This window comes from Podarcis muralis, chromosome 5, assembly GCF_964188315.1.
Source record: "Podarcis muralis chromosome 5, rPodMur119.hap1.1, whole genome shotgun sequence".
Classification (NCBI taxonomy): domain Eukaryota; kingdom Metazoa; phylum Chordata; class Lepidosauria; order Squamata; family Lacertidae; genus Podarcis; species Podarcis muralis.
In genome coordinates this window covers 61451913-61479051 of record NC_135659.1, presented here as the reverse complement: position 1 = coordinate 61479051, position 27139 = coordinate 61451913, and the positions used below count along the sequence as shown (strand labels likewise).

At 44.8% G+C, this 27139-nt stretch overlaps 1 protein-coding gene across 1 annotated transcript in view; it reads right to left on the bottom strand.

The window, feature by feature from the left end:
* SLC60A1 (solute carrier family 60 member 1) overlaps nt 1–27139 on the bottom strand; it is a 46044-nt gene that overhangs the window by 17678 nt on the left and 1227 nt on the right. The window contains exons 2-3 of the mRNA XM_028734337.2: nt 12933–13131; nt 10995–11234 (exon numbers count right to left, since the gene is read on the bottom strand). Coding sequence (XP_028590170.2) covers nt 10995–11234; nt 12933–13131 — 439 coding nt within the window. The remainder of the gene's footprint in view (nt 1–10994; nt 11235–12932; nt 13132–27139) is intronic.

The window sequence follows — 27139 nt, the reverse complement described above, 5'->3', positions numbered from 1 at the left end:
ACCTGCCCTTCTCCACAGGAGGGGGCTGCTGTTGGCTCAGATTTTTTATTTATGCAGGGCACATCTTAAAAGCCAGAGCTTGTAAACCTTTGCACCTCCAAATGCCACTGAGCTCCCGCCAGTCCCAGCTGGCATGGCCAATGGTCAGGAATGATTGGAGTTATTTATCTGTTGCATTTAGATATCTCTTTTTCCAAGGAGCTCAAAGTGATTTACATGGCTCTCCTCTCCCCATTTTATCCTCACGACGATCCTGTGAGGTAGGCGAGGCTGAGAGGCAGTGACTGGCCCAAGGCTACCCAGTGAGTTTCATGGCTGAGCAGGAATTTGAACCCAGGCCTCCCAGGTCCAAGTCTGGCACTCTGTTTCACACTGGGGCTGCGAGTCCAGCAACATTGCTTGTAGCTGAGTTGATGAAATGTGGGCTATAAAACTTTAAAATCAACAGTTTTGTAACAATAACACCCACTGCACAAGAAAAGAGAGAGAGAAAGAGAGAGAGAGAGAGAGAGAGAGAGAGAGAGAGAAAGAAAGAGAAAGAAAGAGAAAGAAAGAGAAAGAAAGAGGTTCCTCAGTTCTGCCCTGGTATACTGGGACTCCCGGCAAACCAAGCTGCAAAAAACTTAACCTGGAACTTAACATTTCAGACATCTTCTGGAAAGACCTCCTCCTGCAGCTCACCACCACTAAATGGCTCATTCCCTTTTTTAAAACCTAACTTTCCCTGTGAGTTATAAAGAATACACCCGTTTTCAGCTGATATATTGACGTCCAGAATGCAGTGCCATTTCTTGCTCTGCCAGCAGATGGTAGGCGAGCAGCATAGATGCCCACAGCGTTTGTGTCCAACCCAAGCTGCCTTGAGAAGCTACACATTTAGAAAGCAGGGGCTTACAAGCCACGGTGTCTCCTCGCCTCTCTCCCCACAAATCTGAACAGGCGTTGCCTAAGCTTTCACATGGGACAATTCAGTCCTGCTTTACTGTAGAGACCGCTGTGTAATTCTGTGTTCAGGTACACAGAAGCAGCGCCCTCTGCTGTTCCTCTGCGGTCCCAAAACAGAACATATGAATTTAAAACTCTGAAATGTCACAGTGTTAATATCTGCTTGGGTGTATTCTTTCATGTGTGGGATGGTGGTGGGGCATGAAAGGAATAAATGAAGCCATCTTCCTCCTCTCCCCACCAGACTGATGGCAGAAGCCAGGTCGTCTGTCATTACCAGCTGGTTTCACATATATTGTTTTTGCTCTCCTCTGTGAATGAGCAGGAGCTGCAAGTGCACATTTCCTGGTTTTTGTTGGCTGGAGGTATTCTTTCAATGTATGGAGCATTTGCTCCCTCTTGATTCCCCCTCCTCAGCTGAATTCATTTAAGAGCCCTCCATTGTTCACAGAACAATAGGAACAAGAACAGCCAGTTCGGTCCCATGGAAGAAAAACGTTTTCCCCTAATAGTTAGAATCCTTCCGGAGGTCAGGAGCAGTTTGCGTTAATGGCCACAAAAATCAGAGCAGAATAAACAGACCTCACGCTGCCCTTTGGGAGAACAGCAGGCTAGACATGTATAAGGCCGGTATCCTGTATTTCCCCTACTGTCTCAGCCTTTACTTTGTGAAATGGCAATAGTGACCTCGTTTGCAAATGCTGCAAAGGTGAGTTCTGGCTGGGGAAAAGCACCACCAAACATTAAAGTAGCATACAAAATATCCCTATTAATCTTCTTGTGGGATCCCTGTGGGATATAAATAAGATTTGGTCTCTGAATTGCACACAAGCCATCACAATGCTCCAGAATAAAATGAGGAAATCAATCTCAGGCTCCCAAGAATGGAAAACTCAAGACAAATGGAAGGCTTGGATTTTAATGAACACAGAGAATTAAATACAGTATGTGAAGAGGAATCTCATCTAGTGTCACCTTTGTGAGCAAAGGTTGGAAGATTATCCCCAAATTGCGGTGATTTGCTTAACTGGGTCAGCATGTTAGTCCAGTTCAAAAGCAAGAAAATGGTAATTAGAATCTTTGCTACAGCTTTTCTTCTGCTAGCTCCTCTAAAAATAAACAAAGCCAAATTAGAGAAAACACATGCAGCACAGCCTTCAGATATTACAGTCTACAGATATCACAGACACACAAACCCTACACGCACAACCGTCTCCTGCTTCTGGTTTAAGTGCTGGTGCAGTAAAGCTGAAATGATAATTTTTAAAGGTAGCATTCAGTAGCTTATGATGCACCTCCAAGGTCTGCTAATCTGTTGTTGGCCAAAGCTCCTTTTCTGCCTATAGAGCAGCAAACACTACTGGGAGTACGAGCCATATTGCCTATGCTGAAATATTGGATACTGCTCTTAGGGGGGAAAAGTGACCCTAATGGAATCTTCAGCACTACTGTCTGCTAGATCTGCATGGTTCATTTTGCAGGGGGCAGCTGGCACAACTTTTGCCCATGCAAGCCACATTCTGAGCCCTGAAGCTGCAACTGCCAGAATTCCTTGGGGTGAAAGTTTCTGAACACACCCCTGGAAAGTTCCCAGTATCAGCCAATAGTCAGGACGCTGAAAACCCTACTCAGAACTTTGATCCTGATCCACAATTACAGTAAGCCCGCAACTTACCCAGAGGTTACATTCTGTGGATCGCACCTAAAGCCAAAATCATGTAGAGTCAAAATTCATTGGGTGCAATGGCAGCTCTGATTGCCAATGTCATTTCCCCTGGAACCCCAACCCTTTCATTCACGTAAAACTGAATGCACACGTTCAATGTGCGTAGGTTGCAGGCTTACTGTTCCAGAACTTCAGAAGTATCAACAAAGCTCCAGAATGCATTCTATGGTTGCCATATATCCTCCTTTTCCAGAAATTAAAACTTAAAGAGAAATTTGGGGCTATTGCTGGTAGAGCTATGAGAACAAATGAGATCTAAAGCCTGCATACCTGCACAGACAGCTTCTCTCAGAAGAGTGTGGGTACTTATCATGTATTTATTGAGAAATCAATATTTAGTCAAGAGGAGTTGCTGTTTGGTCCTGATTTTCCATAAAACGATGCCCAAAGCAATTTTATAATGCACAGGGCTGTGATTTATGTATTTATTTCATTTCCACCCTACCCTGCCTCCAAGAACACTATACATTGTTCTTTTCCCCTCTCAATTAAGCCTCCAACAGACCTGCTTGGTAGTTTTGGCTGAAAGGCTCAAGATCTCCCTGTCCTGCCCCCAGCCTCATTAACAAATGAAGATTTGAATATGGGTGTCATCTGGGATGCAGGTGGCGCTGTGGTCTAAACCACTGAGCCTCTTGGGCTTGTCGATCAGAAGGTCGGCAGTTCGAATCCGTGTGATGGGGTGAGCTCCCTTTGCTCTGTCCCTGCTCCTGCCAAACTAGCAGTTCGAAAGCACACCAGTGCAAGTAGATAAATAGGGAAGGTAAACAGAATTTCTGTGCGCTCTAGCACTCGTCACGGTGTTCTGTTCCACCAGAAGCAGTTTAGTCATGCTGGTCACATGACCCAGAAAGCTTTCTGTGGACAAACTCTGGCTCCCTCGGCCTGAAGCGAGATGAGCGCCGCAACCCCGTAGTTGCCTTTGACTGGACTTAACTGCCCAGGGGTCCTTTAGATCTAGTCTAGCATTTGAACTGTCATGCCACATGGCAGATGGCATTCTGCCTCCCCGATAGTGGGAGCACCATTGACTTCTGCAATAGTGGTGCTGGGGCAGCCATCTTGCAGGTGAGGAGAAACAATCCACAGATCAACCACGTTGGAAACACACAGGTGGAAGGATCAGTTTTGCAAATGCAATTTTTATTTTGCAAAGTTCCAGGTGCAAAAAGTCTTGGTAGGAAGGCATCCAAATGTTAAGAAAAAGCAACAAATGTTATTGAGCATGGGCAGAGTGCTGTGCTTTCCTCTCCCCTCCTGAATAAGCACAACCCCCACTCAAAACATCTGGGGCAAGGGAGCTAGGCCTCCACTTGGAGGGAGTGAAGCTTCCATGCAGGCAACTCTTTCTTTTTCTTTGTTAAAAAAAGGAAAATAACATAATATTGTGGCCCCTGAAAGACTTAACAGATTTATTATAGCACAGTCTCAGATGGACAACTGAATATTATGCTTGGGTGAAATCCCTCTTCTAAGTCCATCCAAGTGTTTCACAGGCACAACGACCCCTTTTCAATATCTGCTTGTGTTTTTCACCTTTAAGAAAAAGGGGGGGGGAGGGGAGGCTGAATGGTGCTGATGAGCTTGTTTGGCTTCCACAGCTGGGTTCATCTGCCAAGATACACACAGGCAGGGCCAAGGCATTTTATTACAGGATCTCACAACTCGGCATGCTTGCTTTGGGGTAATATACTAGACCTCCTGGTACACTGTTTAATGCGAGGCCTTGGCACAGGCCTCACCAGCCTAAACAAACAGCAAAATCATTTCATGGCTAAATGCTCTGCCCACAATGCGAAGCAAAACCCAGCCTGTGCATTGATGAAAAAGGTCACGGAAAAGGTGGCTCTACCTATCATATGTCTTTGTGGCAGAGAATGCTCATCTAAGAGGTTTTGCTATCCTGTGGATGCAGTGGGTTGGCTTAATTATGAATTCACATTCGGTATGCCGTATAACAAGTATTTATTGTTATTGCTGGCATATGGTCCAAACAGCTAATTTGATCTGATCTGAAAAGTATAATAGTATTTAAGTAAGTAGGTCTTTGCCTCTCTAACAAAACTAGCAGTTTCACACTTGGGTGACATTGCTCTTCTGAACATCAAGGGTTCTGTTGGTCGCACATCTGCCGCTAGGAGTAAATCACACACCAAATTTTTAAAAACACCAGTGGTGTTCAGCCATGCACATTGGACATGATAAACACACACACACACAAATCTAAGGGTGCCTTGAACTGGGTAATTTTCAGGTGATCATCAGGGGCTGAGTGATGCAACTTCAGTTGCCAGCTTTTTCTTCTGGCCCTGCTCCTGTGCTATTTACAGCAGTCTGTCACGGAAAATTTGGCAGGTGAACCTTTCCCTACAGCCGGCTCCGGAATATCTTCATTTGATAAATCTCTGCATATCAAACAACTAGTAGAGGAAAGGAGAAGCCAGGGATTGAACCTGAGACCTTCTGCATGCAAAGCAGATACTCTCATACTGAACTGGTCCTCTCCCATTATATCCCTTGACCCATCACCCATTTGTTTTTATTTAGTGCTCTACCTCCAAGCTTGCTCAAGAAAAAGCTTGCTGCTAGTACAGTCATACCTCGGGTTACAGCCGCTTCAGGCTGCCTTTTTTTCGGGTTACGGACCGCCGAAACCCGGAAGTACTGGAACGGGTTACTTCCAGGTTTCGGCGGTCGCGCATGCGCAGAAGTGCTAAATTGCACTTTGCGCATAAGCGTCGAATCGCAACCTGCGCAGACATGGGTTGCGAACGCTGCGGGTTGCGAACGTGCATCCCGTACAGATCACGTTCGCAACCCAAGCGTCCACTGTATAAAAAAGTACAAATTTTGCCTCGTTTGTCTACTGTAAGCAGAAGACTAGCACCCCCACCCTCACTTAGTACCTCCTGCCCTCTGTCCCAATTCTAAAAAAGTCATGATCCCATTTCAAGGTGCCTCTACCAATATGTGGGCATATTTTTCAGCAAAATGCACTCAGTTTATTGGTGTGTTTGACCTTCAGGAAAATAGCCCAGATATAGTATATCCCCGTAAGAAGTGAGGTTATAGATATAGATACAGTCGTACCTTGGAAGTTGAACGAAATCCATTCTGGAAGTCCGTTCGACTTCCAAAACGTTCGAAAACCAAATCACGGCTTCTGATTGGCTGCAGCTGTGGAAGCCCAATCGGACCTTCGTTCGCAAAAACGTTCGCAAACTGGAACAATCACTTCCAGGTTTGTGGCATTCAGGAGCAAAAATGTCCGAGTTTCAGGGCGTTCGACAACCAAGGTATGACTGTATAAGCTTCTGAGTTCCCCAAACACAGAGATTTCTATGGACTATCATCCCAGTTTTTAAAAAGTCCCTTGTTTTCTTCATTACTTCATTACCAACATATGGCCATATCCATTGCTTCAACAAACAAAAGCCTTTGGGACAAGGGTCCATTTTTAGAAAGGCCCCCAAAGGCTTGCCTTGAATTGCGCATCAGGCAGCACAGAGGAGGACTTGCTTGTTCACGCAACACATTGAGATAAGCCCAGTTGCTCTTTTTGCTGTCACCTGCTGCATTCACCTCCAGGTTCTATTACTCAACAGGTTGGTGTAACAGGAAGAAAAACGTAACCATTTTCAGCAGAGCTGTCAAGTGTTTCCGTGCTCAGGTGCCAACTATGACAAAGTCTCTGAGTTCATGGGGCGGGAGGTTCTCCCTTTAGCCAAGACCTGTTTTAAGAGTGCTTCAACTGCTCGTTTCTATAACCAGGGGAGAGGGTTAATGAACTTACACACAAACCTTGCCCAAAACCAGCACTCAGGCAATTTAAGAATGACTGTGGACCTTTAAGAGTACCACTGCTGAAATTTTAAGTTCCCACTTATCAGATACAACTGCTCTGTCTCAAAAGCTGCTGTGCAAAGGCTCTGCTAGATGCAGGAGCTATCCAATGCAATATTGTCTTCCCTGAGCAATGGGATTCAGTAATTCCTGTGTCTTGAGCCTAACTGACCTTGCAATCATCATCTGAGGCTCTTCTTCATGTGCCTCCTCCACAAAGGGCAGCAATATGAGAAAAGGCCTTTTCTGTGGTGGCTTCCTGCTTGTGAGATGCTGTCCCCAGGCAGACTCACCTGGCACCTTCGTTACATATCTTTAGGTGTTAGGCAAAAATGTTCCTCTACAACCAGGCCATGGGCTAATTAAGCAATCAGTGGCCTTCTAAACTGTTTTTGTTTGTCACTATCTTACATATTTTTGTTTTGTATATTGTAAACTGCCCTGTATTCCGCTACTAAAGAGAAGCTACATGATTCACATCATTTTAATAAATTCCATGTAATATGTTGACTGTTGATGCTCATTTTTCACCTGTTCTTTCCTCTGTGACCAGAGATTTTGCACTTTTTACTGAACCTGGTTATAGTGCTTCTGTTGCATTTTGCAGAATCTCAGGCTGGAGCTTTTCGCCAGCCTCCTCTTTAGGCAGAGAACATTCATGTCCTCCTTATCCAACCAGCTCCATATGTTTAGCTTGACTACATCAGATCTGGCATACAAGCAGGTGGTTCTAATATTTCACAGGCGAGGCAGAAAATAGAAGTTTCAACGCCCACCCAAGGGCTAGAAATCCTTGCAGAGGCTGCGAAGTGTTAAAAAATTATGCAAGCATATTGTATGGGATATCTTTAAAAAGAAGAGGCTTATGATATCAGGAGGAAATAAATATAACCAACTGTCCCTCTAGCAACAGAACTTATGGAGATGCTACCCAGAAAAAATTACTTCGGCTGCTGAAGTTCAGTCATAATTTGGTACCAAAATGCTGCTTTAGAATACCTCCAAAATGTATTCAGAATACTTTTCTAATGTATCCAGAAATACATTCTGAATGTATTCGGGGTGCGGGACTGACACTAATTACCTAATAACGCAATACTGTTATGGCTACTAGCCAGAGATTGCTGGCTCTCTGCCCAGAACAGTTAGCTCCTGCAACTGAATGGTCAAAAGACGGTCAGAAATCTGGGTTGAATGAGACACCTACCAGGTCTTGGAGAAAGAGACTTCACCTGTCCCCATCCTGGCTAAGAGAAAAGGGCAGAAGTGTGTCTGCACATGAACAGATATCAGTTTGCAAGAAAAACTGGGTGTGTGTGCGCACGCATGGAGAAGAAAATGAACTACATGTTCACTAAAGCTGGGATATAGGGCAGACATGGGAAACCTGTGGCCCTCCAGACACTGTTGGGCTCAAAGTCCCACCAACCCCAGTTGCTATGAACAATGGCCAGAGATGATGGGAGTTGTAGTTCAGCAACAGCTGTAACCCTATTTTTGAATTAGGGAGTCTCACCCTGAAGATGTGATGTGGGCCAGCAGACCAGCTGCCTCATAGGAACACCTGCTGTTTGTAATTTTTGCTCTAGGTAAAACTATAGAGGCAAAGATACCCTGTGTCTTGAGATGCTCTTTCATCCAAACCAGGCAGCCCTGTCCCTGGATCTTCTCAGCAGTCAAGGAAACGGGAAGTGTGCAATAACCCAAGGACACACATAAGCATAAGGCACAGTTAATCTGCATCTTAACAGCAAACATGCTGGTGAACACTGCACAGATCACTGATGCCCACCCTTCCTTTGCTGTGCTGGGAACAAACCGTTACAGGCAAACCAGTATTCCTTGCTTGCTCTTCTCAAACAAACAACAGGGACAAGCCAAGAACAAACCATGGCTTATTCTTAGCTCATTCTTGTAGCTTTCACCTTCCCAGTGTGACAAAAGGAGGAGGGGAAAATTTGGGCAGTGAGCACCAGGGATCTTACTGTATTCTGATAAGCCAGTTAAAAACTCTGGCATGACATTTTTGCATCCTTCTGTTCATCCAAGAAGTTCAGTGTGGCTTATATTATTTCCCAAACAGTCTCCCATCCAGGCAGCTTAGGGGACCAGCCAGGTTAGGTTCAGTGCCAGAGCTGGCAAGGAGAAGCTGGCAAGGAGAAGCTGGCAAGGTGAGGACAAATCAATGATGTAAGAAAACAAAGCCTTTCGCTAAATGTGAACTCTTGTCCTGTTTGCTTAGTTTACACCTATATTTTCTCAGTAACGTGGCAGTAATATTTCTGAATCTCGCCCTGCTTCTCACAGAGCTCGAATAACTGGTTTAGTTCATAACTAACTGCAAAGCACAGGGAATGAGGCTAGAGAGAAGAGAGATAGGGAGAAAAGATAGAGAGAGGGATGGAGAGAAGAGAAGAGAAGAGAAGAGAAGAGAAGAGAAGAGAAGAGAAGAGAAGAGAAGAGAAGAGCCTGTGCTTGAACTTGACACTCAAAAACCAGCAAGAACCTTAATAACAGAGATGCTTTAAAAAAGCATTTCCATTTCCTTTAATATTCCCCTTTGTCTCCCAAGTCTTTCCTACCTCTCATCATGAATCAAGCATAGTGAGTATTATCATCTTAGAAACCAAGAGGCATGTGTGACAGCTGTTCCATGCATAATGCTCACAGTGGAGGCTGTACCATACAAGACAATGTTCAAGATGGAGGCGTTCCTGCCACCCAGCTTAGCCAGGCTGCACTAAGCACATTTGCTGAGACTCAATGATGGAGATCCACACCATTAAACATACATGTAAAGCACATGACTTGCCCCAAAAGATCCTGGGAGCCATAATTTGTTTAGGGTACTGGGATCTGTAGCTGTGTGAGGGGAAAACTCTTAATTCCCCAGATTCTTTGGGGGAAATCACATGTTTTTAACTTGCATTGGGTGTGCTTAAATGTATGGGGTGGCTCTGCCTGCAGTACCAAATTTTCCTGGAGAAGGGAACTTGTGAGAATCCCTACTTTTACAGAGACAGTGAAAACCTTCCACTTCTCCATTTGATTCCCAGACAAAAGCTTGCCACACTTATGGCTTGTGCGGAATCTCGGGAGGAGTTTGGTGAACAGGGCTGTAGTGCCCCCTCTCTAGAACATTTGTCCCCAAAGTTTGCTGAACTACAGATCCCACCATTCCTGACCATGGGCCATGCTGGCTGGGGTTGACAGGAGATGGCGTTCAACACCGTCTGGAGGCTACAGCAGGATGGGGAAGGCTGCACTGGAGTTTCACGTCAACTGCTTTTGCACATGCATGTATGTGCAGATCATTCACACCCCAACAGAAACACAACCATACGTCCAAAGCAACACAGAGCCCTTTGATTCATGCTAACCAGCAGGAAGACTGGAAGCTACACACAGGCAATTCCAAAAGCAGGAAGAAAAGCGGAAAGGCAACAATGCCCCTGATATCAGTATGTCCAAAGCCTTCTATATGCTAAGGGGGGTGATTGCCTGTGTTTCCTATGGTATGCGTACACAATAAAATCGTGCCATAGGTTTGTCATGCTTATTTTGTCCTAGAGACCTTCATAACAAAGGTCAACTTTCCCAGGAGGGTGATTTGCCATGCCTGTCTGTGCCCCCTGTCTAAATAAATTCCTTCTAGTGTTTTCCAGGCCAAGGTTATCACTGCCTGTGCTGCCACTCAAAAGTGGTTGATCAGTTCTTTGCTCTTTGGACCTCCATTAGCATTTCTGACTTCATTTCAGTGGCTAATGGGGGCAACGTAGCTGTGTGTTGCTTGGCAATAGGTGGATATTAGCAGGGTATTGACTATATTGTGTTTGTGGTTTTAAAAGTATTGATCTTAATAAGCTTGTATTTCAGATGGCTGTAAACCTCCTTGATATTTTTGAATGAAAGGTGGTATCAAAGTGGATTTTAATTGATCGTAATACAAAAAATATAAAATATTAAAGCCCAAAGATTTGCAGAAGTATAATTTTTTAAATTTTTTTTAAAGAAATAAACCTGGTGTGGACTCTCAAAATGGCCCAATGAGAACTGAACAAGCCCAGAGGCCAGAGAACGCTGACTGGCTGCATGGGGTGTGTGGGTAGATGTGGGAAAGGATAATGGAAAGAACGACGAATGATGGAACACAGTGGCTGAAATCCTGGACAGCAGCATCCCACACTGCCACATTCTGTTGCAGTTAACATTTCTTTCAATACTATTTCACTTTAATGAGAGAACAATGAAGGCAGGAAGACAGAAGAGCTGATTTGGTGCCAACATAAAACCAAAAACGGTTTTAGACGTGCAAAGTGGAATCAAGTTACTTTCCCTGACACACCGCCTTATGCAGGCTCCTCTGAAGAAGCCGGCCAAGAGACACATCCCTGCCCCCCCCCCCCCGCTGCCCTACTGGTCAAACCACTTTAAGCGCTGGGCTGGAATGATCAGCCAGGAGGAGGGTGTCACTACTTACGTTGATCAAGGCCATAATCCAGAAGGCGTAAGACACCCGCGTCACCACCAGCCCTTTTGTTGGCAGGTCGTAGTGTGACAAGTTTCCAGGATGATGGGGGACGAGCGACTTCCGGATGTGAGGGAGGTTGCTGCTGCCAGTGGCCGTGCTGTTTGTCAGGATGCAGTTGGTGTCCGAGAGAAAAGGGTCTGCTATCAGAGGGCTCAGCAGGGCACCAAAGCCCACAAAGAAATGAAGGGCCTACACAAAGGAATGAGAAAATATCCTTATGATGTCCAGCAACAAGGCACACACAGCACCTCTGACAGCACGTTAGAACCCTTAACAGTAAGAACCCTCAACTCAGAAGGTTCTGCTCTAGCATCCTTCCTGGGACAAGCCTTCTCCCATCACCACTGCTGCATTATCTCCAAAAAACTCCCAACATGCAACTTTTAATGGCACACAAATCCTTTGTGGGTTAGAACGTGTAATTTCATTAGGTCTGCAAATGATTTTATATGTGATCCTCAGCAACTGAAGTGCTCTTGCTGCTGTGATACAAGTGACTGGCGTATTGTGTGTGCAGACATATGATGTGCTGCAAACAGTATGAACTAGGACTTCAGCTAGCACAATTAAGATGGCATCACTGCTGCAATAGTATTGGGTGAGTGTGAAGGGAGCCAGCTTTGCACCACAGGGTTACCTCTTCGCATGCTTTTTTGCTGGGGGGGTGGATGCAGGGGTATGCATACCCCTAAACATTTTGTGGATCTAAGTTTGACCTCACTGAGGGGCAGTATTTCAATATGAGTAGGAAAATGAGAGTACCCCTAAGCATTTTTTAAGAAAAGTGCTGCTTCTTCCACTTTGAGTCCATGTCAAAGCATGTGGATGGGGACATGGGCTGTGCAGAGATGCCCCAAGACAGACAAAATTGGCAATACCTACACAGACCAGCTTCTGTGCAGATATTCAATGTCAGCATGAACTCTTCCAAAACAGAATTGAGTAGTTATATCTGAACCTGCTTATTTAGAGTGAGATTAATAATGGTGCAAATAACTTCAGGAAGACAATGTTGATGCAAGTGTTGCTACACCACCATCTTCTGTGCACAGGACGTTGTGCATGTGTGAGGTAATGGGATGTGCTTACAGAGGGCATTCAGTTCCTGTGTTCTCAAAAGACATATGCGCTGGTGATCTTCACTGTCTATGTGAAAGATGGGCAGAACATGGAGGCAGCACAGCAATGAAGGAACAATCCAAGCAACTAAGGAACACTCTGTGGGTTAGATTCTGATGCTAAATTGCACCTTCTTTTGGAAAGTGATGTCTGGAAACTGTTTCCAGTTTCACAATTAAATGTTAAGCTGAAAGCAGGAGAGGTTCTGTCCTGATGTGACTCAACGATTCTAGCTGTACAATAGGGGTAGCATTCAACCTTACAAAATACAGTGTGTGTGTGGACAGAGACGAACAAGGATTTGGGACACAAGGAAAGATCAAAGGTCCACAAATGCACCTGCCATTGGTGACTGCAGATTGTTCTGGCCACTAGTCCTGAATTAGGGAGAGTCCTACCGTTCTGCCAAGTTTAAAGACAGGGTAGGGACTTTTCTTCTGGCTGCATTGATTCCAGAGCCACCCAAGAAAGCAGCAAGACTGGCCAGTTTTTCCAAGTGCCTCTGGTGTTCAGGAAAACAGAAACATACCCTTCATCCTCCTCTCCTGCTAAAAAATGGCAGCGCTGGCAGGAGTTCCTCACTAATGGTCACATTCAGTGTGGCAAATCAGAGGAGATGGCCAACTCCTTCCTTGGTGGGAGGGTGCAAGGATACCAGGCCAGCCAACATGTGTGGGTCCCTAACAAGGGCTCAAGATGGAAAAAAATCTCCAAGCATCTAGAGAGAGTTAAAAAGGGGGGCCAGCCGCCCCCTGTTACTTGTCTAACCTGCAGGAAGACAGCAGAGTCCTTCTGATAAATCTTCACCAGCTGCATATTGGAGAGGGTGTCGATGCAGCCCATGGCCAGGCCAGCCACGGCCATGACCACTGCAAGCACCACCACATTGTGGCAGACTGGGATGATGGCAAAAACCACAGAGATCGCAAGTGATGACACAAAGAGGGCGAACAGAGACTGAGCCAACCTGGACCAAAAAGAGAGAGAGAGAAAAAAAGCAGTTTCGTTATTTAAAATATAGACATCCCACCGTCCAACTGTAGCCTTTGAGGCATTGTGCATTAAAAGAAAAACTATATCGCACACACATATATTATAACAGGACTAAACAGAAATGTACAGTTTTCTGCAGATTAAAAACACCAGCATCTGGTACGTAGGCTGAGACCCTATCTGCCTGCGGACTGTCTCGCCAGAGTGGTACATGCTCTGGTTATCTCCCGCTTGGACTACTGCAATGCACTCTACGTGGGGCTACCTTTGAAGGTGACTCGGAAACTACAACTAATCCAGAATGCGGCAGCTAGACTGGTGACTGGGAGCGGCCGCCGAGACCATATAACACCGGTCTTGAAAGACTTGCATTGGCTCCCAGTACGTTTCCGAGCACAATTCAAAGTGTTGGTGCTGACCTTTAAAGCCCTAAACGGCCTCGGTCCAGTATACCTGAAGGAGCGTCTCCACCCCCATCATTCTGCCCGGACGCTGAGATCCAGCGCCGAGGGCCTTCTGGCGGTTCCCTCATTGCGAGAAGCAAAGCTACAGGGAACCAGGCAGAGGGCCTTCTCGGTAGTGGCGCCCACCCTGTGGAACGCCCTTCCAGCAGATGTCAAAGTGATAAATAACTACCTGACATTCAAGAGACATCTTAAGGCAGCCCTGTTCAGGGAAGTTTTTAACATGTGATATTTTATTGTATTTTTGGTTTTTATGGAAGCCGCCCAGAGTGGCTGGGGAGGCCCAGCCAGATGGGCGGGGTATAAATAATAAATTATTATTATATTATTATTATTACCAGCAGAGTTGAGCACTTGGACCTCCGGTACAACAAGATGTTTACATGGTACCTGAAAACAATCAGTGTAGGAATCAGAGTAATGTATAAAGGAGACACAGCTGAGGCACCACCACAGAGAAGGAAGGCCCCGTCTCTGGTTGCCACTACTTTACCTCCAAAAGTAAAGGTGGGTTTCCATTTTTTTTAAAAAAAACAACCATCCAGGGGGTAGGGAACCTGCAGTCCAGCAATACCCAGAGGGCCACAGCTCCCGTTATCATGGACCCTTCGCCATTCTGGCTGGAGATGTTGAGAGCTGGAGTCCATCAACATCTGGAGATCACCAGGTTTACCGTCCCAATCTTAAAAATATTGGTGATGTTAATATGGGACCAGACATACTGCCTCCTATTTCTACCAATCTGCACAGTAGCAGCTGTATTTGGGACCAATCAAAGTTACTAAACTTTCATGAGCACTTCCTCATATAGTGCATTACTGTAGTCACACCTGAATGCTAACAGAGTATGAGTCACAGCTATAAACCAATCAACTTTGTCTAGAGGTGCTTTACGCTATAAATGACACGTGAGTGTCTGCAGGGCTGGAACTAATAGTACCAAGTTTGATTCTTTAGGGCAGCCTTGGGACTTGACACCTTCCAGCTGTCTTAGACTATATCTGCCATTGACAGCTGTGCTGGCCAGAGCAAATAGGTCCAAAAGCGCTGGAGGGTTGACGAAGGCTGCTTTGGGGGCAGTGCAACCCAACCTAGAACAAGCCGTATCCCAAGTCTTTGACCAACTTTATCACCAGCCAATAGGATGACCCAGTTTACTGGCACCCCATTGAGCCCATTATTGATTTCAACCACCTTTTCAACACATCACTTCACCTGTATTTGATATAAAAAAGGAACAGAACTGTCCACCCCCACTATGCTGATGACACCTAACTCCAAATCCTCAAATAACCTCCCTCGGAGCTTTCCAAATACCCACAGTATGGCTCTGCCCTTAGACTAGAACCATGTTCCAATCTCACATGGAGATTTTAGCCTGGCCTTAAAGCTCAACTGGGGTATCTTTTGGGCAAAACAGTATTTCCACCTAACCTACTGGAAGGACAGCCATGTATATTTGCCTAAACTCCTTCAAGGAAGAGTGGGATAAAATCTTTAAAAAATAAAAATAGAAAACAACTTCAAGTCAAATGCCTTTAGGTAAAATAAAGGAAGCCTTGTTGTGTTCTATGGTTTTGTGTTACAGAGGTGAGACGATAATCTTGCTAACCTCATAAAAGGCTATAATCAGTTAGCAAAATGCAGAAAAACCAGGAAGGACAGCTATAAGAGGCATCAATAAAACTGGATAGCAGCTGGTGGAGTGGGTGCATTTTGACTGTAACACTTGTAGAATCTAGTGATTCAAGACATGCAATTAATTCTGCATAGAGAACCAGGCAAAACCATCCTTTTTTTAAAAAAAGAAGAAGTTTGAATCTGACTGCAATCCCAATCCCACTTGCCTAGGAGTAAGACCCACTGAATTCAGTATGATTTGCTTCTATGTAGATGAGGTTAGAATTGCAGCCAATGTCTAGAAAAGGGAGACGGATGGACTTGTTAATAAGCTAACACAATAGCAGCTTTCAACAGGGAAAAAAAAGTTTTCCTATGTTTGCTACAGTAATCCCGCAATTCACGCACATTTAACTTGTGCTTTCAGCTTTAGGAGTTGGCTAAATAAATAAATAAAAAGGGGGCGGAAATTCAGGGAAAATACTTTTGTAATCCCACCCCCTATTGAACTCAATGTGTTTTCACTATACACGATTTTGGCTTTAGGTGCATATAAGTTGCCTATTTGCAAAAGAGGCTGCATTAAAGAAACTGGCCTCACATTCTGAATTATACAACTGTCAAATAAAGAAAAAAGCCTAAATATACTCAGGCTGCCACATACACTGCAGGAAGAACTGCATTTAGAATTGGGGGGGGGGGGGCAGAACCTGCCTCTGGATCTGCCCAGCAGCCATGCATCAGGCATGAACGCTTGCACGGGAAAGATCTCTATTGTGTAGATCTCTATTCACTTGGGCTTTCCAATGCGGCCTCTTATCCTGAAGGCACTGTTACTACCTTCCTAACTAGTAGGCATGATGGAGAAAATAATAATTTTATAAAACTGTATCATTTTAAAGATTCCTTTTTCTTTTGAGCCTGTGGTCTAGCTAAATTGGAAAGGCTCGTGCCTAACTTTTACTGTGCAGAACCAACTAAATGCTTTCCAGTACAGTACTGTTATGTGATGCCTGTTCTATCTGGAATGCTGAAAGAATAGACTGATGGGATGCATGAAACACTGTATGCATTAAAATAAAATCTGCTAGGTGTGGCAATTTTGCTTCATCTTGCATTGTTTTGTAGACGGATGAAAGAGGATGCTGGGAAACATTTAACGAACAGGAAAATTGCTCAAAGTCTTAATTAAGAAAGACATGGAAAAATGATTATATGTAATCACAAGATACTATGAGGAGAGCTGATCTGAACAGAGGAATATCTAGGGCTCCTTGAGTCCCTGGCAAGGAGCTGCAATGGCAACTCCCCATTACTTTACCCACCAGCCACCAGCCGAGAAAGCCCCACACAAGAGCTACATGCAGGGAGAGAGGGAGGGAGGCAGGCCTAGTTGGGTCCCCAAGAAGGGGGGGACTTTGAGGGCTGTGCACACACACAAACTGCTCAGAGTGATTTGGCTCCACCCTCTGGCTCCTCATGACATCACACATGTGATGTCAGGATGTCCTGTGACATCACACGAGTGGTGCCAAGACGTCGCGTTGGGCCCCCTCAATCATCCGGAGAAGATGGCGCCTTTGACTATAAATATAACAACGAATAAATCACAGTGAAGGAAAGAGCAATGCTGACAACAACCCAGACTGGCGCTTCCTGGTCCAGCTCCCTCCCGCAAGCAGAACACCTCACACTACGGCCAAGGAGCTGATCAGCCCACTGCTAAAGAGGAAGCTGCTGAAGACTGAAAACAGGCAGGCAATAAGATACCAGGCAGTGAAAGGCTGGGAGAAGCAAAATCAGTGTGGAGTCAGGCAGCAGAAGCAGCCACATATAAATCTCCCTTAGACAGGAAGAGTGATGTCTTCATTCTCGGTGGTTTCTAGGGCACACTGCTGCTTTGAACAGGGACATGCATTTGTCAGGTCAACGTTCGGCTTCTGCTAGACCTGGGAAGGAGCAGGAAGTGAGAGGCAGCAGATGGGAGGAATTCTGCTCAGCATCCCTCTGGTGCAACAGAGCCAGAGATCACTCACACTTTAAAGCTTACCTTTGTAATGTTAAGGACCAGAAACTTTAAAAGAACAATGGAAGGTGAAATCCTTAAGAGTTCTTTTTAGCAGCAGTTCTGTAAGTGCACTATATGGGCTCAGAATGACTTGGGACAAAATGGAATGCTTAAGGGTTGCATAAGCTTGGGCCTCAGCGACCACCTGAACCCTCCCTGAGATCATTTGCAGGAGCATCTCTGGCTGTGCCCATCCCCTCTGCCCTGTGTTGGTGAGGCTCATTGATATGAACATGAAATAGAGCCTCCAGTATCGCTGACCCAGTCTTATGGAACGCTCTTCCGACAGAGATTCACTAGGCATCTTTTAATACTAAATTTTAGGTGATGGTTGAAAACTTTACACTGCCATGGCTTATGTGGACATGCCTCTTTTTCACAGCTAGAGGGTGATCTGCAATTCTGGTTGTTTTCACATGGGGTTGTGAGTGTGCATTTATTCATTTATTTGAGGTATTTATATACTGCTTCTCCGGTGTACATAAAAAAGTGGTTTACATAAGCTTATTGCAGCAATAAACACTGCTTTTTAAAAAAATTACAATAAAATGGAAAAGAAACTTCTATGTTTAGTAGAAACTGACTGCTTCTTTCTGTGTCCCTCAGGGCAGGATAGTTCTGCAGAAGCCCGTGTAGTGGCAGCTAGGGAAGGGAGGGGCCAGGTACAATGGGTGGTGGGTGGCAGCAATGCCTCAAGCATGTGAACCTGTGTGTTGGCCGTCAGATGTAGGGAGCACATCTGTGTAGCTGCAGATACATTTCAGAGAATGGTTGGGTGGCTTTGTTTTTTTATGAGGCTTCCCTTGAGCACAGGTCAAATTTCAAAGGGGCAACAATTCACACATATCTATATTTATATACAGAGAGAAAGGATTGCCGGGGGGAGGGGGCAGGGAGAATATGTATGTTTTTGTGACCCCCCCCCCACACGGTGTGGAGTACCATCATGTTTTTCCTGCTGCCTGCAGTAGCCATTTTGTGCCAGGACCCATGCCACTTTAATCAAGATGGGTAATAGCACCTCATTTTTAAAAAATAAAAAGCTCTCTCTTTGTGTGTATGAAATTGCAGTAGAAAAGTATTCTTACAAATAAAGAAATAAGGGCTACAGCTCCCATACTGGATAGGAAATGCAATTCATACTTAAAAGCCTGTTCACCTGTGCAGTTATGGCCACATTATGTGCCTGCAATCCCATACAAGGACTGCACGCTAGGTCCAATGCAGCTAGCAGACCGCAACAGCTCTGTCTCCAGCTGCTGGGATCATGATACCAGAGGGTGATATCTTTCTACTTTCTCCCACTGAAGTCAGTCAAACCGTGGTCCCCGTGCCTTTGGAATGCCCTGACACCTGGAGGCCAGCAGACCTACTCAAAAACTCTGAAGGGACACCTGATGTTCTTGGCCTTCCCCAGGAAGACCAACTGAGCCACAATTGGTTTTAGTTGCATTTTGTTACCGAATGTCATTTGATATTGAACGTTTGTGTTTCTGGATGATTTTATTGTCTATGGCTGCCTTTATTAATGCATTGTGGTATGTTTCCATCCTGTAAACTGTATTTAAGCATTTTATACAAATAAATAAATTAATATTGGGCCTAATTATGAATTTGATGCAAGTGATGAATCAGCAAACTGGACCAGTTTACTCACAACACTTGAGATGAACCTAGTAAAACAAAACAAAACCCCAAAACCCCCAACCCACTCTGAAATAGCAAATGTCCTCAAGACTTCTCCAAATGCAACAGATTTCCTACATAGGAAAGACTTGCTGTGTTTGCAGCTACATGGATGTACTCCACACATGCAATTTCTTACAAAGGAGGGCATCATGTAAGCAGCCTAAGTTGGTGCTTAACGTAAAAACACACAGCCATGCGAACAAAATTTAGGATCGCCAGACGAAAAACAACTGCCAAATGCTAATGCTGCCTCAGCAACAGGTCCAGAACTGCAGAATGACACCTCTGGGAGACAAAATAGCACACCAGGGGATAAAGATGCAGGTGCAAGCAGCAGATACGCTGGAGATGGGAACTGCGCCAAGACTGGAACTCAATGCGTGCTCTGTAGAATTAACAGGAACAGCTTCCCCCTCTATCTTCGCCTGGCTTAAGAGCACACAGAGCAGTTAAACAATCAATCATTGCTTGTGGGCAGCAGCATAAAGATCTGTGCTACTTAAAAGAGTGTGTGTGGCGATGGTGGCAATTGGGGAGTAAAGACCAAGTTTCGTTCCCTAATCTAAAACAGAGATTATGAAAAAGCTTTGTTATGCACTGCCAGCAACCATCGCAATAGCCTGCTTTTTGCTCCACTGCATCGATCCCCTGGGCCTGGCCATGAGGAAGATGGAGGAACTGCTTGCCTCCTAATATCGTATCTGGAATTCAATTGCCTGTTTGTCTTAAGAGCAAGACGCCACCTCAATTGGAGAGCCACAAATTCTTTTGAGATTTTTAGGATTCTCTGGGGCAGATGCTAAGTATCGATCAGGGCCCACTAGAGGCACCAGGAACACAAAACAGTCCTCTCTGTACCACTTGCTTGCAGTGCCGGCCCAGCCACAAGGCAAGGTGAGGCAACTGCCTTGGGCAGCAGGGTCAACAGGGGCAGCAGACAGCTCAGAGGCTGCAGCTAGTGCAAAACAGCATCTGGACTAATGACTGGCACTCCTATCACACTGCTTCTGATATAATTGTATTGGCTGCCTAGCCACTTTAATATCTTATCTTTGATCTACAAAGCCCCAAATGGCTTGATTTCCAAATACCTGAAAGATTACTTCCTCCTTTATACACTAGCTCAGGAGTTAAGATCCACAACAGACGCAATGCTGGCAACTCCAGTGCCCTTGGAGGTCTGCAAGGTGGAAGCATGCGAGAGGGCCTTTTCTGTGGTGGCCCCAGATTTTGGAACAGCACCATTCACTGTGGAGCATCAGGGCAGCAGTGTTTAGAGACTATTCTAACTTGATGATGCAGACATAGTGGCTCTTGGTGGCTGCTCAGTGGCTTAGCATCAAAACCTGGCCATCTGCATCAACACAGTGTCACCACACAATAAAACTGCTCTGAGTTGAAGAACGGCATGTTTCCCCACTTACATTCCCCACTGTAAGTTGGAATCCAGGAGTAAGAGAGAATAGTATAGGCTCCTTCACACATATTGCTAAATAAACGTATTGTATTTTCCTGTGTCTGTGCTGCAAATATAAAAACTCTGTTCACTATTATGTCCATTCCTCCCCTTAGAACTCTTGCTTCCCACTAGCACTGCAAGAGGGGGTTGAAAGTGCTTTTTATGAAAGCCATTAAGGCTAGCAAAAGGTCTCTAGAGGATACAATCAAAGTAAAGCTTTCTAAATGGAATTTTGAACACTCAAACCATGTTACTGAGCCTCCATGTTCAAAGGCAGTGTACCTTGAACACCAGGTGCTTTGTATACAAATGGGGAGGGCTGTTGCACCAGTGTCCTCCTTGTAGGGTCTTCACAGTTCAACTTGTTTAACAGTGAAACCAGTGTTAGAAACTGAGATATGAAAGCTAGGAGCTAAATGGCACCTTAATCCTAGGTTATGGGTGCAACAACAGAATGTCTAGGCACTTTTTTTAAATAACAAGAATACAAAGCTGAAAATGAATGAACTGCAACTAAACTAAACTAAGCTAAAATGTTCATTTTTCATGTGGTCTAGTCCTTCCCCTGCCCACCCCCTAATATTCTTAAGAGGGTCTCTTCTGCAGTCTTCAGAGAGTAGCTGGAAGTGGGGAGGCAGAAACAGGTCCTCCTTTCCTTCCAGCAGTGGCAGTTTTCCCTGTCACAAAATGCGCCTAGAACAATGGGAGTTTCAAACACTGAGTGAAGCACAGTGCCGTGGAAGGTGACAAGACTCTCCTTTGTTAGAGGTTTAATAAGAGACTAGATAGCTGCCTATCAGTGAGGCTGCAGCACCAGATTTCCTACACTGTCAGGCAGTTGGACTAGAGGACCTTTGAGGTATCTTCCAATGCTTATGATTATATGAAAGAGTCACTGAAAATATAGTGAAGAACACAGGAAACCGCCCTACACAGAGCCAGGTCAATGGTTCATTTGGCTCCCTATTGCCTATACTAGATGTAGCTTTCCTCCATGGGTTTCAGAAGCCAAGTATTTCCCCGTCCTGCTTGGAAGAGCTGGGGACTGATCAGTTGTGTTCATATATAAAGGTAAAGGTAAAGGGACCCCTGGCCATTAGGTCCAGTCGTGACCGACTCTGGGGTTGCAGCACTCATATCACTTTATTGGCCAAGGGAGCTGGCGTACAGCTTCCGGGTCATGTGGCCAGCATGACTAAGCCGCTTCTGGTGAACCAGAGCAGCACACAGAAATGCCATTTACCTTCCCACCGGAGTGGTACCTATTTATCTACTTGCACTTTGGCGTGCTTTCGAACTGCTAGGTTGGCAGGACCATATACAAGTACTACTATTCCAATGGGATGTGAGGGGAAAGAGTGCATATCCATTCAGACTATGCAACTTCCTCTCAGCATGCTTTGAGAGATGCTTTTTTTTTTAGTGACTAATAGTTTTTATTAGGATGGGACACAGCTTATTTGTTTTAAGCTTAATGATTGTGTGCTTGATCATTTACATAACTGAGCTACGTTTTAAAGCTCCTTTAAACAAGTATTAGCAGAATGGAATTTACATTATGAAATAAATAAGTACCAATTCATATATGCCCATGCTGAGAGCTGGCACTGTTACATAGGATGGGCAGAAAAGCCCCCTAGAAGCATTTTTGTAGGATGGCAAGTAATTAGCTGCCTTCTGTCTTGTAAGTTTTGTACGAACTTCTGAGAATCAGTAAATGGGATACAAATTCGTCAATGGCATCAGTCTAAAATATGCGTTCTAATTAGTTCTACTGTGCAGACAGGCTGGAGAATCCAGCTCAAGATCAAGAAACCACATAACAGAATAGGAAATAATGACCACAGCCTGATTGCAGCCAAAGAATTAGTCTCTGCTACAGCTTTTAAATGTTGGGGAACTGGCTTCCCCCTCTCAATAGGTACTGCTGTGAATATGTAGATTTAAAACATGGATGGTGAATGTGTGTGGTTCTCCATCTTGTCAGATCCTGACTCCCATCAGCCCCAGCCAGCAAGGATGAGGAGAGCTGTTGTCCAGGAGAAGCTGGAAGGCTACAGGTTGCCACATCCCTGATTTTGAAAGCTTGATATTTTTGCTCATGAGTCCATAGATAAGTTTGCCTACCGAGTGCCTACTTCCTATGTCAAGCTGCTCATGCACAAAATCCATGTGTACATAGGACATGCACAAAAACAGAGTTCTCTGGGTGTATTTATGGTGTGTGTATGGTAAGGAGCTGTGTCACAGTACATCTGTATGAAGCAACACACACACACACACACACACACACACACACACACACACTTCTAGCTGCCAAACTGCACACAGGAGGTGGTGAATTACTTCCTGCATCATGGAAATACTTTCTGCTTAGAAGAAATGTTGCTGATGAAGCCAGCTTCTGAACACATAGTATCTTGGGCAGTAACTGGAGTCGAAGGAAATTAAGGAGTCATGCACTTTCCAGATGCTCTGCAGAGACAGGCCTGTGCTCAATGTTTTCTCGGTGACCTCAGATGGAAGGAGCACACTTACGACCCACTGTCAGCGCATCCCCAGCTCTCATGAGGAGTTCAAAGGTATGCTGCTCACCAGGTCACCAGATCCACAGAAGACATTAAGTATCTATTAGACCAGAAGCCCACGTATCTGGCATGACTGCATCAAAGGAGAGCAGTGCAGGTAGCACAATCGAGCATTTAGTTGGCAGAAGCAAGGGGTCTTCTGCACTAAATTTCCAACAACCTTCTGACAGTAAGAGCTGTTCGGCAGTGGAACCATCTCCCTCGGGAGGCTGAAGATTCTCCCTCCTTGGAGGTTTTTCAGCAGAAGTTGGATGGCCATCTGTCATGGATGCTTCAGCTGAGATTCCTACATTGCATGGGGGTTGATGACCCTCACAGTCCCTCCCAACTCTATGATTCTATGGTTGCAGCTTAGGGAGCAGCTTTCTGCCTCTGTTTCCAAACAGTGTCCTGGACTACTACAGCCCAATGTTGCAGCAGGTCAGTATGTGTGTATGATAGCAGCCAACGTCAACCTGGTGTTGATGTTTTGGACAGAAACTCCCATAAACACCGTCATGTTTATGCCAAGTTGTTATAAGGGATAAAGCAAACCTGGGCATATCAACAGTTAAAAGAGCTGGACTTGTACTTCTAATGTGCTGTGCAAACAACGTAAAATTATATAGGCTAGTAAGCCATGATAGCTGAGTAACCCAGTCCATAATTGTAGGGCTGAAAAATAATAATTGGTGTAATTAATTTTAATCAGAACTGTTCCCTGTTGAACTGTGCTCTCTATCTAGAACACTATTCTGATTACTCTACATGCTTGCCCTGATTGGAGCAATGTGTTTTCAGAGGGATCTTTAAAGCATGAATCAGTAAGGAAACAGCTCTTTAAATATAATGTAAATATAATATTTATAAGCAAGATAAGGGTTTTCTGCTGGATTCATTTTTTTTACATTTATAGTCTGCCTCTCCTCCAATGTGCTCAAGGTGACACAGATGCTCATAGCCTTGTGACGTAGGTTAGGCTGAGAGTGAGTGACTGGCCCAAGGTCCCTCAGTGAGTTTCATGCCTTGCTTAATAATCAGCTGACTGGTTTAATCAACTATAACTCCAATCTTTAAAATGCTCAAGATTAGATCCAGGATAAGTAAGTTGCACTTGGGTCCCTTTAGAATCTATGCAAAACTAACCATGAATTCGTTCCCACTGAAATAAATGAGAACTAAATCGGGATTAATTTTACATATTCCAAAGGGATCTAAGTGCTAATAACTTTACAGCAAAATCCTATGAATGTTTACAGATAAGTAAATCCATTGTGTCCCCTGAGGCTTGCCTAGAACAGCAGACTTTAGCCTGGGTTCAATTCTCAAATTTATAATCCTGAGAAAGCCAATATATCTGCAGACCAGTTAAACAGTAGTTTGAAGATGTTCATAAGTTAAATGCCTCAAAAGTAGCACTTAAATATTAGCATGAAGTTTCAGTCCTAAAACAAATCCAAGCAAGATTGGTGCTCGACAGCAGCTAAGGAGTTACAGCAAAGGAAGATTGGTGTGTGTGTGTGTGTGTGTGTGTGAGAGAGAGAGAGAGAGAGAGAGAGGAGTCACCACTCACAAGCTGTTTGTTTTAAAGTGATCTCTATGCGAGAGACACTAATTCCTCATTGATGGTATCATTGATGAATTGTCAAGCATAACACTATTCTTTCCAGCAACGCTGTGTGACAATGGAATCTTTACTGTGCCTGTTTTATCCTACGTCAACCTTTAAGTGCTTGTTTGACACTGGATGTTGCTTGCCAACTTTCTGGAGAATGGGAGGCCAGCTTGAGTTTTGACATCAAGGTTATTAAAACAGGTCCTTTACAAGAGAACCACTGGGTTACAGAAAAACACATTGAGAAATCCCTGAGCTGATTTCTGCAGCCTGAGGATTCCTTGTCAATGTACAGCAATGTTCTGTTTCCTCAACGACATATGTTTTTGCATGATCATGCCATATGCCCCCAGTTCCCCAAATTCTGAAACCAGCTCCATGTGGGAAGAGACCTCAGATATCCATGCTGACATCACAGGAACAGCAAGCAGATCCGAGAGTCTGCCTGCGTAGGCCCTGCAACAGAGCCAGGGTCCCACAGAGCAAAAATCCTGCAGCCGTGGTGATTTCAGGGGAGTCACTCAAGTGACTCAGGGCTCTAGAAGTTATATAAAGCTCATTCTGCATGGCTTCTGTGTCAAACCTGTCTAAATTATTTTTGGATCGATCAAGAAGCACCCAGATTACTTTGATCTTATTTAGATGAGCCCTTTGAATGCTTTTGAAGATATGCCCTTAAATAATTCAAGAGAGGAGATAAACACAGGCAAAAAAGGAAGACGGAAAGGAATGGGGTGGGGGTGGGGAAAGGTTTCTCAGATGCCAGTGGAACAGAGACACTGGCGATGGGCTTAGGCCAATGGGGAAAGAAAGACGGGAAAGTAGCAGGAGAGGAGCAAAGAAGAGTATTGAGCTAAATGGGAATTTAGCTCACAATAGGTGAACAAATTCCACGACGCTGCTACCAACACTAGTCAACTTTTGTTTTACTGCCTCTGCTGCCTTTAAACAACCTGATGGTGGAACGCTTGCCAGGAAAACCTCCAACTTTTCAATGTGGAATAGCAGGTATTACCTGCCCATTTACTCCTACAACAAGGATGGAATGTGTTGCCATTATGAGCTATCAAATCTTGAAAAGTACTCAGAATACAACCCCCCTTTGATCAATAATAGGAACTCTCCAAAATGCATTCTTCCTACTTCTTATGACTGAACTGTTACTCATTGAAATGGGTGTCCACATTAAGCTATTTAACTTCTGATACAAATATCAGACATAGGAGACACAACATTATGGTCAAGAGTATTGTAAGCTTTGTCTTTTTAAAAAGAGGGCTTTCTTGGTTTCACAAGACCATAAGGTCTGCAGTAGCAAAATCTCTAGTTAAGACAGAGGGAGAGATGCATTCACGCATACACAACCAGAGATGTTAAAACCAAGTTCAGTCAAGGCTGCCTCCTGGAATCATATGCTCACACACATTTTGGATGAGAAAGCTACCAGCTCTTCCAAAAATACCCAACCAGGAAACCTCTGACCCTCGTGCAATTCAGCAGATGCCTGGCACAGTCCCAGGATAGTAGTTACAGTAATATTCCTTTAAAATCTGAGACATTGTACAAGACCTGCCACATTGCTTATCCCAATGCCCACTGTATAAAGAATTCAGAAGCAAAGACTTGGATGCAGTGGCGTAGCATGGGGAGGGTGGACAGAGGGGAAGTGGCCCTGGGTGTAAAGTTCGGAGAGAGGCGCAAACAGGTTCCCCCATGACAGGCTCCCTTATCAAGACCACGTGGCTGAGCTCCTGCCACCTTCCGGAGGCACTGGAAGGCAAGCTGTGTCCAGGCATTCAAGGCTTGGGTGCGCACTTCCACCCCAGCTGCCCAGTCCACCAGGGGGTGCAACACTTGCCCTGCCCCCAGGCGCTGGCAACCCACACTACGCCACTGCTTGGACGATGACGACATGCTCACTGAACAGGACCCATCTGCAAGAACCTGGACTTGCTAAAAAGGCAACAAAATGGAAAAAGATAGCCTCTGTTGTATTGACAATCACAAGAAAGTCTTGGGGGAAGCTTAAGTGATTAATTGTTCCCAGGGCAACTGAATTTTCACTTCTTCTGAAATTGTACTGCAAATATGCCTCATTCTTACTTTATTTTTGAAAGTGGTCTACACAGATAAACATGTACTGCTGGAGCTGCAAGATTTTGACATGGGGGGCTGCTACTACAGGCACAGAAGCATGTCTGGCAAAAAATAAATTTGGCCACTCTGTCTCTAGAACTGGTTAGAGGTGTCATGGCATTGAGTAAACACCACTGAACTAGAGCTGTTGACCACCAAAGCTCTACATGACCACCGTTCTACAATATCTCCCATTTTTTTCTGTTCCATTGCCAATGCACACACTCAAAATTAACCCAGGCACAGTGCATCTCATCTTACCATCCATGCACAAGGTCTGAGCAGCCACGCCGTTGGGCTTTCTGCATGGCTGCCCAACAACACCAGAACTCCCTGTCCCTGGAGACTTCAATCAAATTCCCCA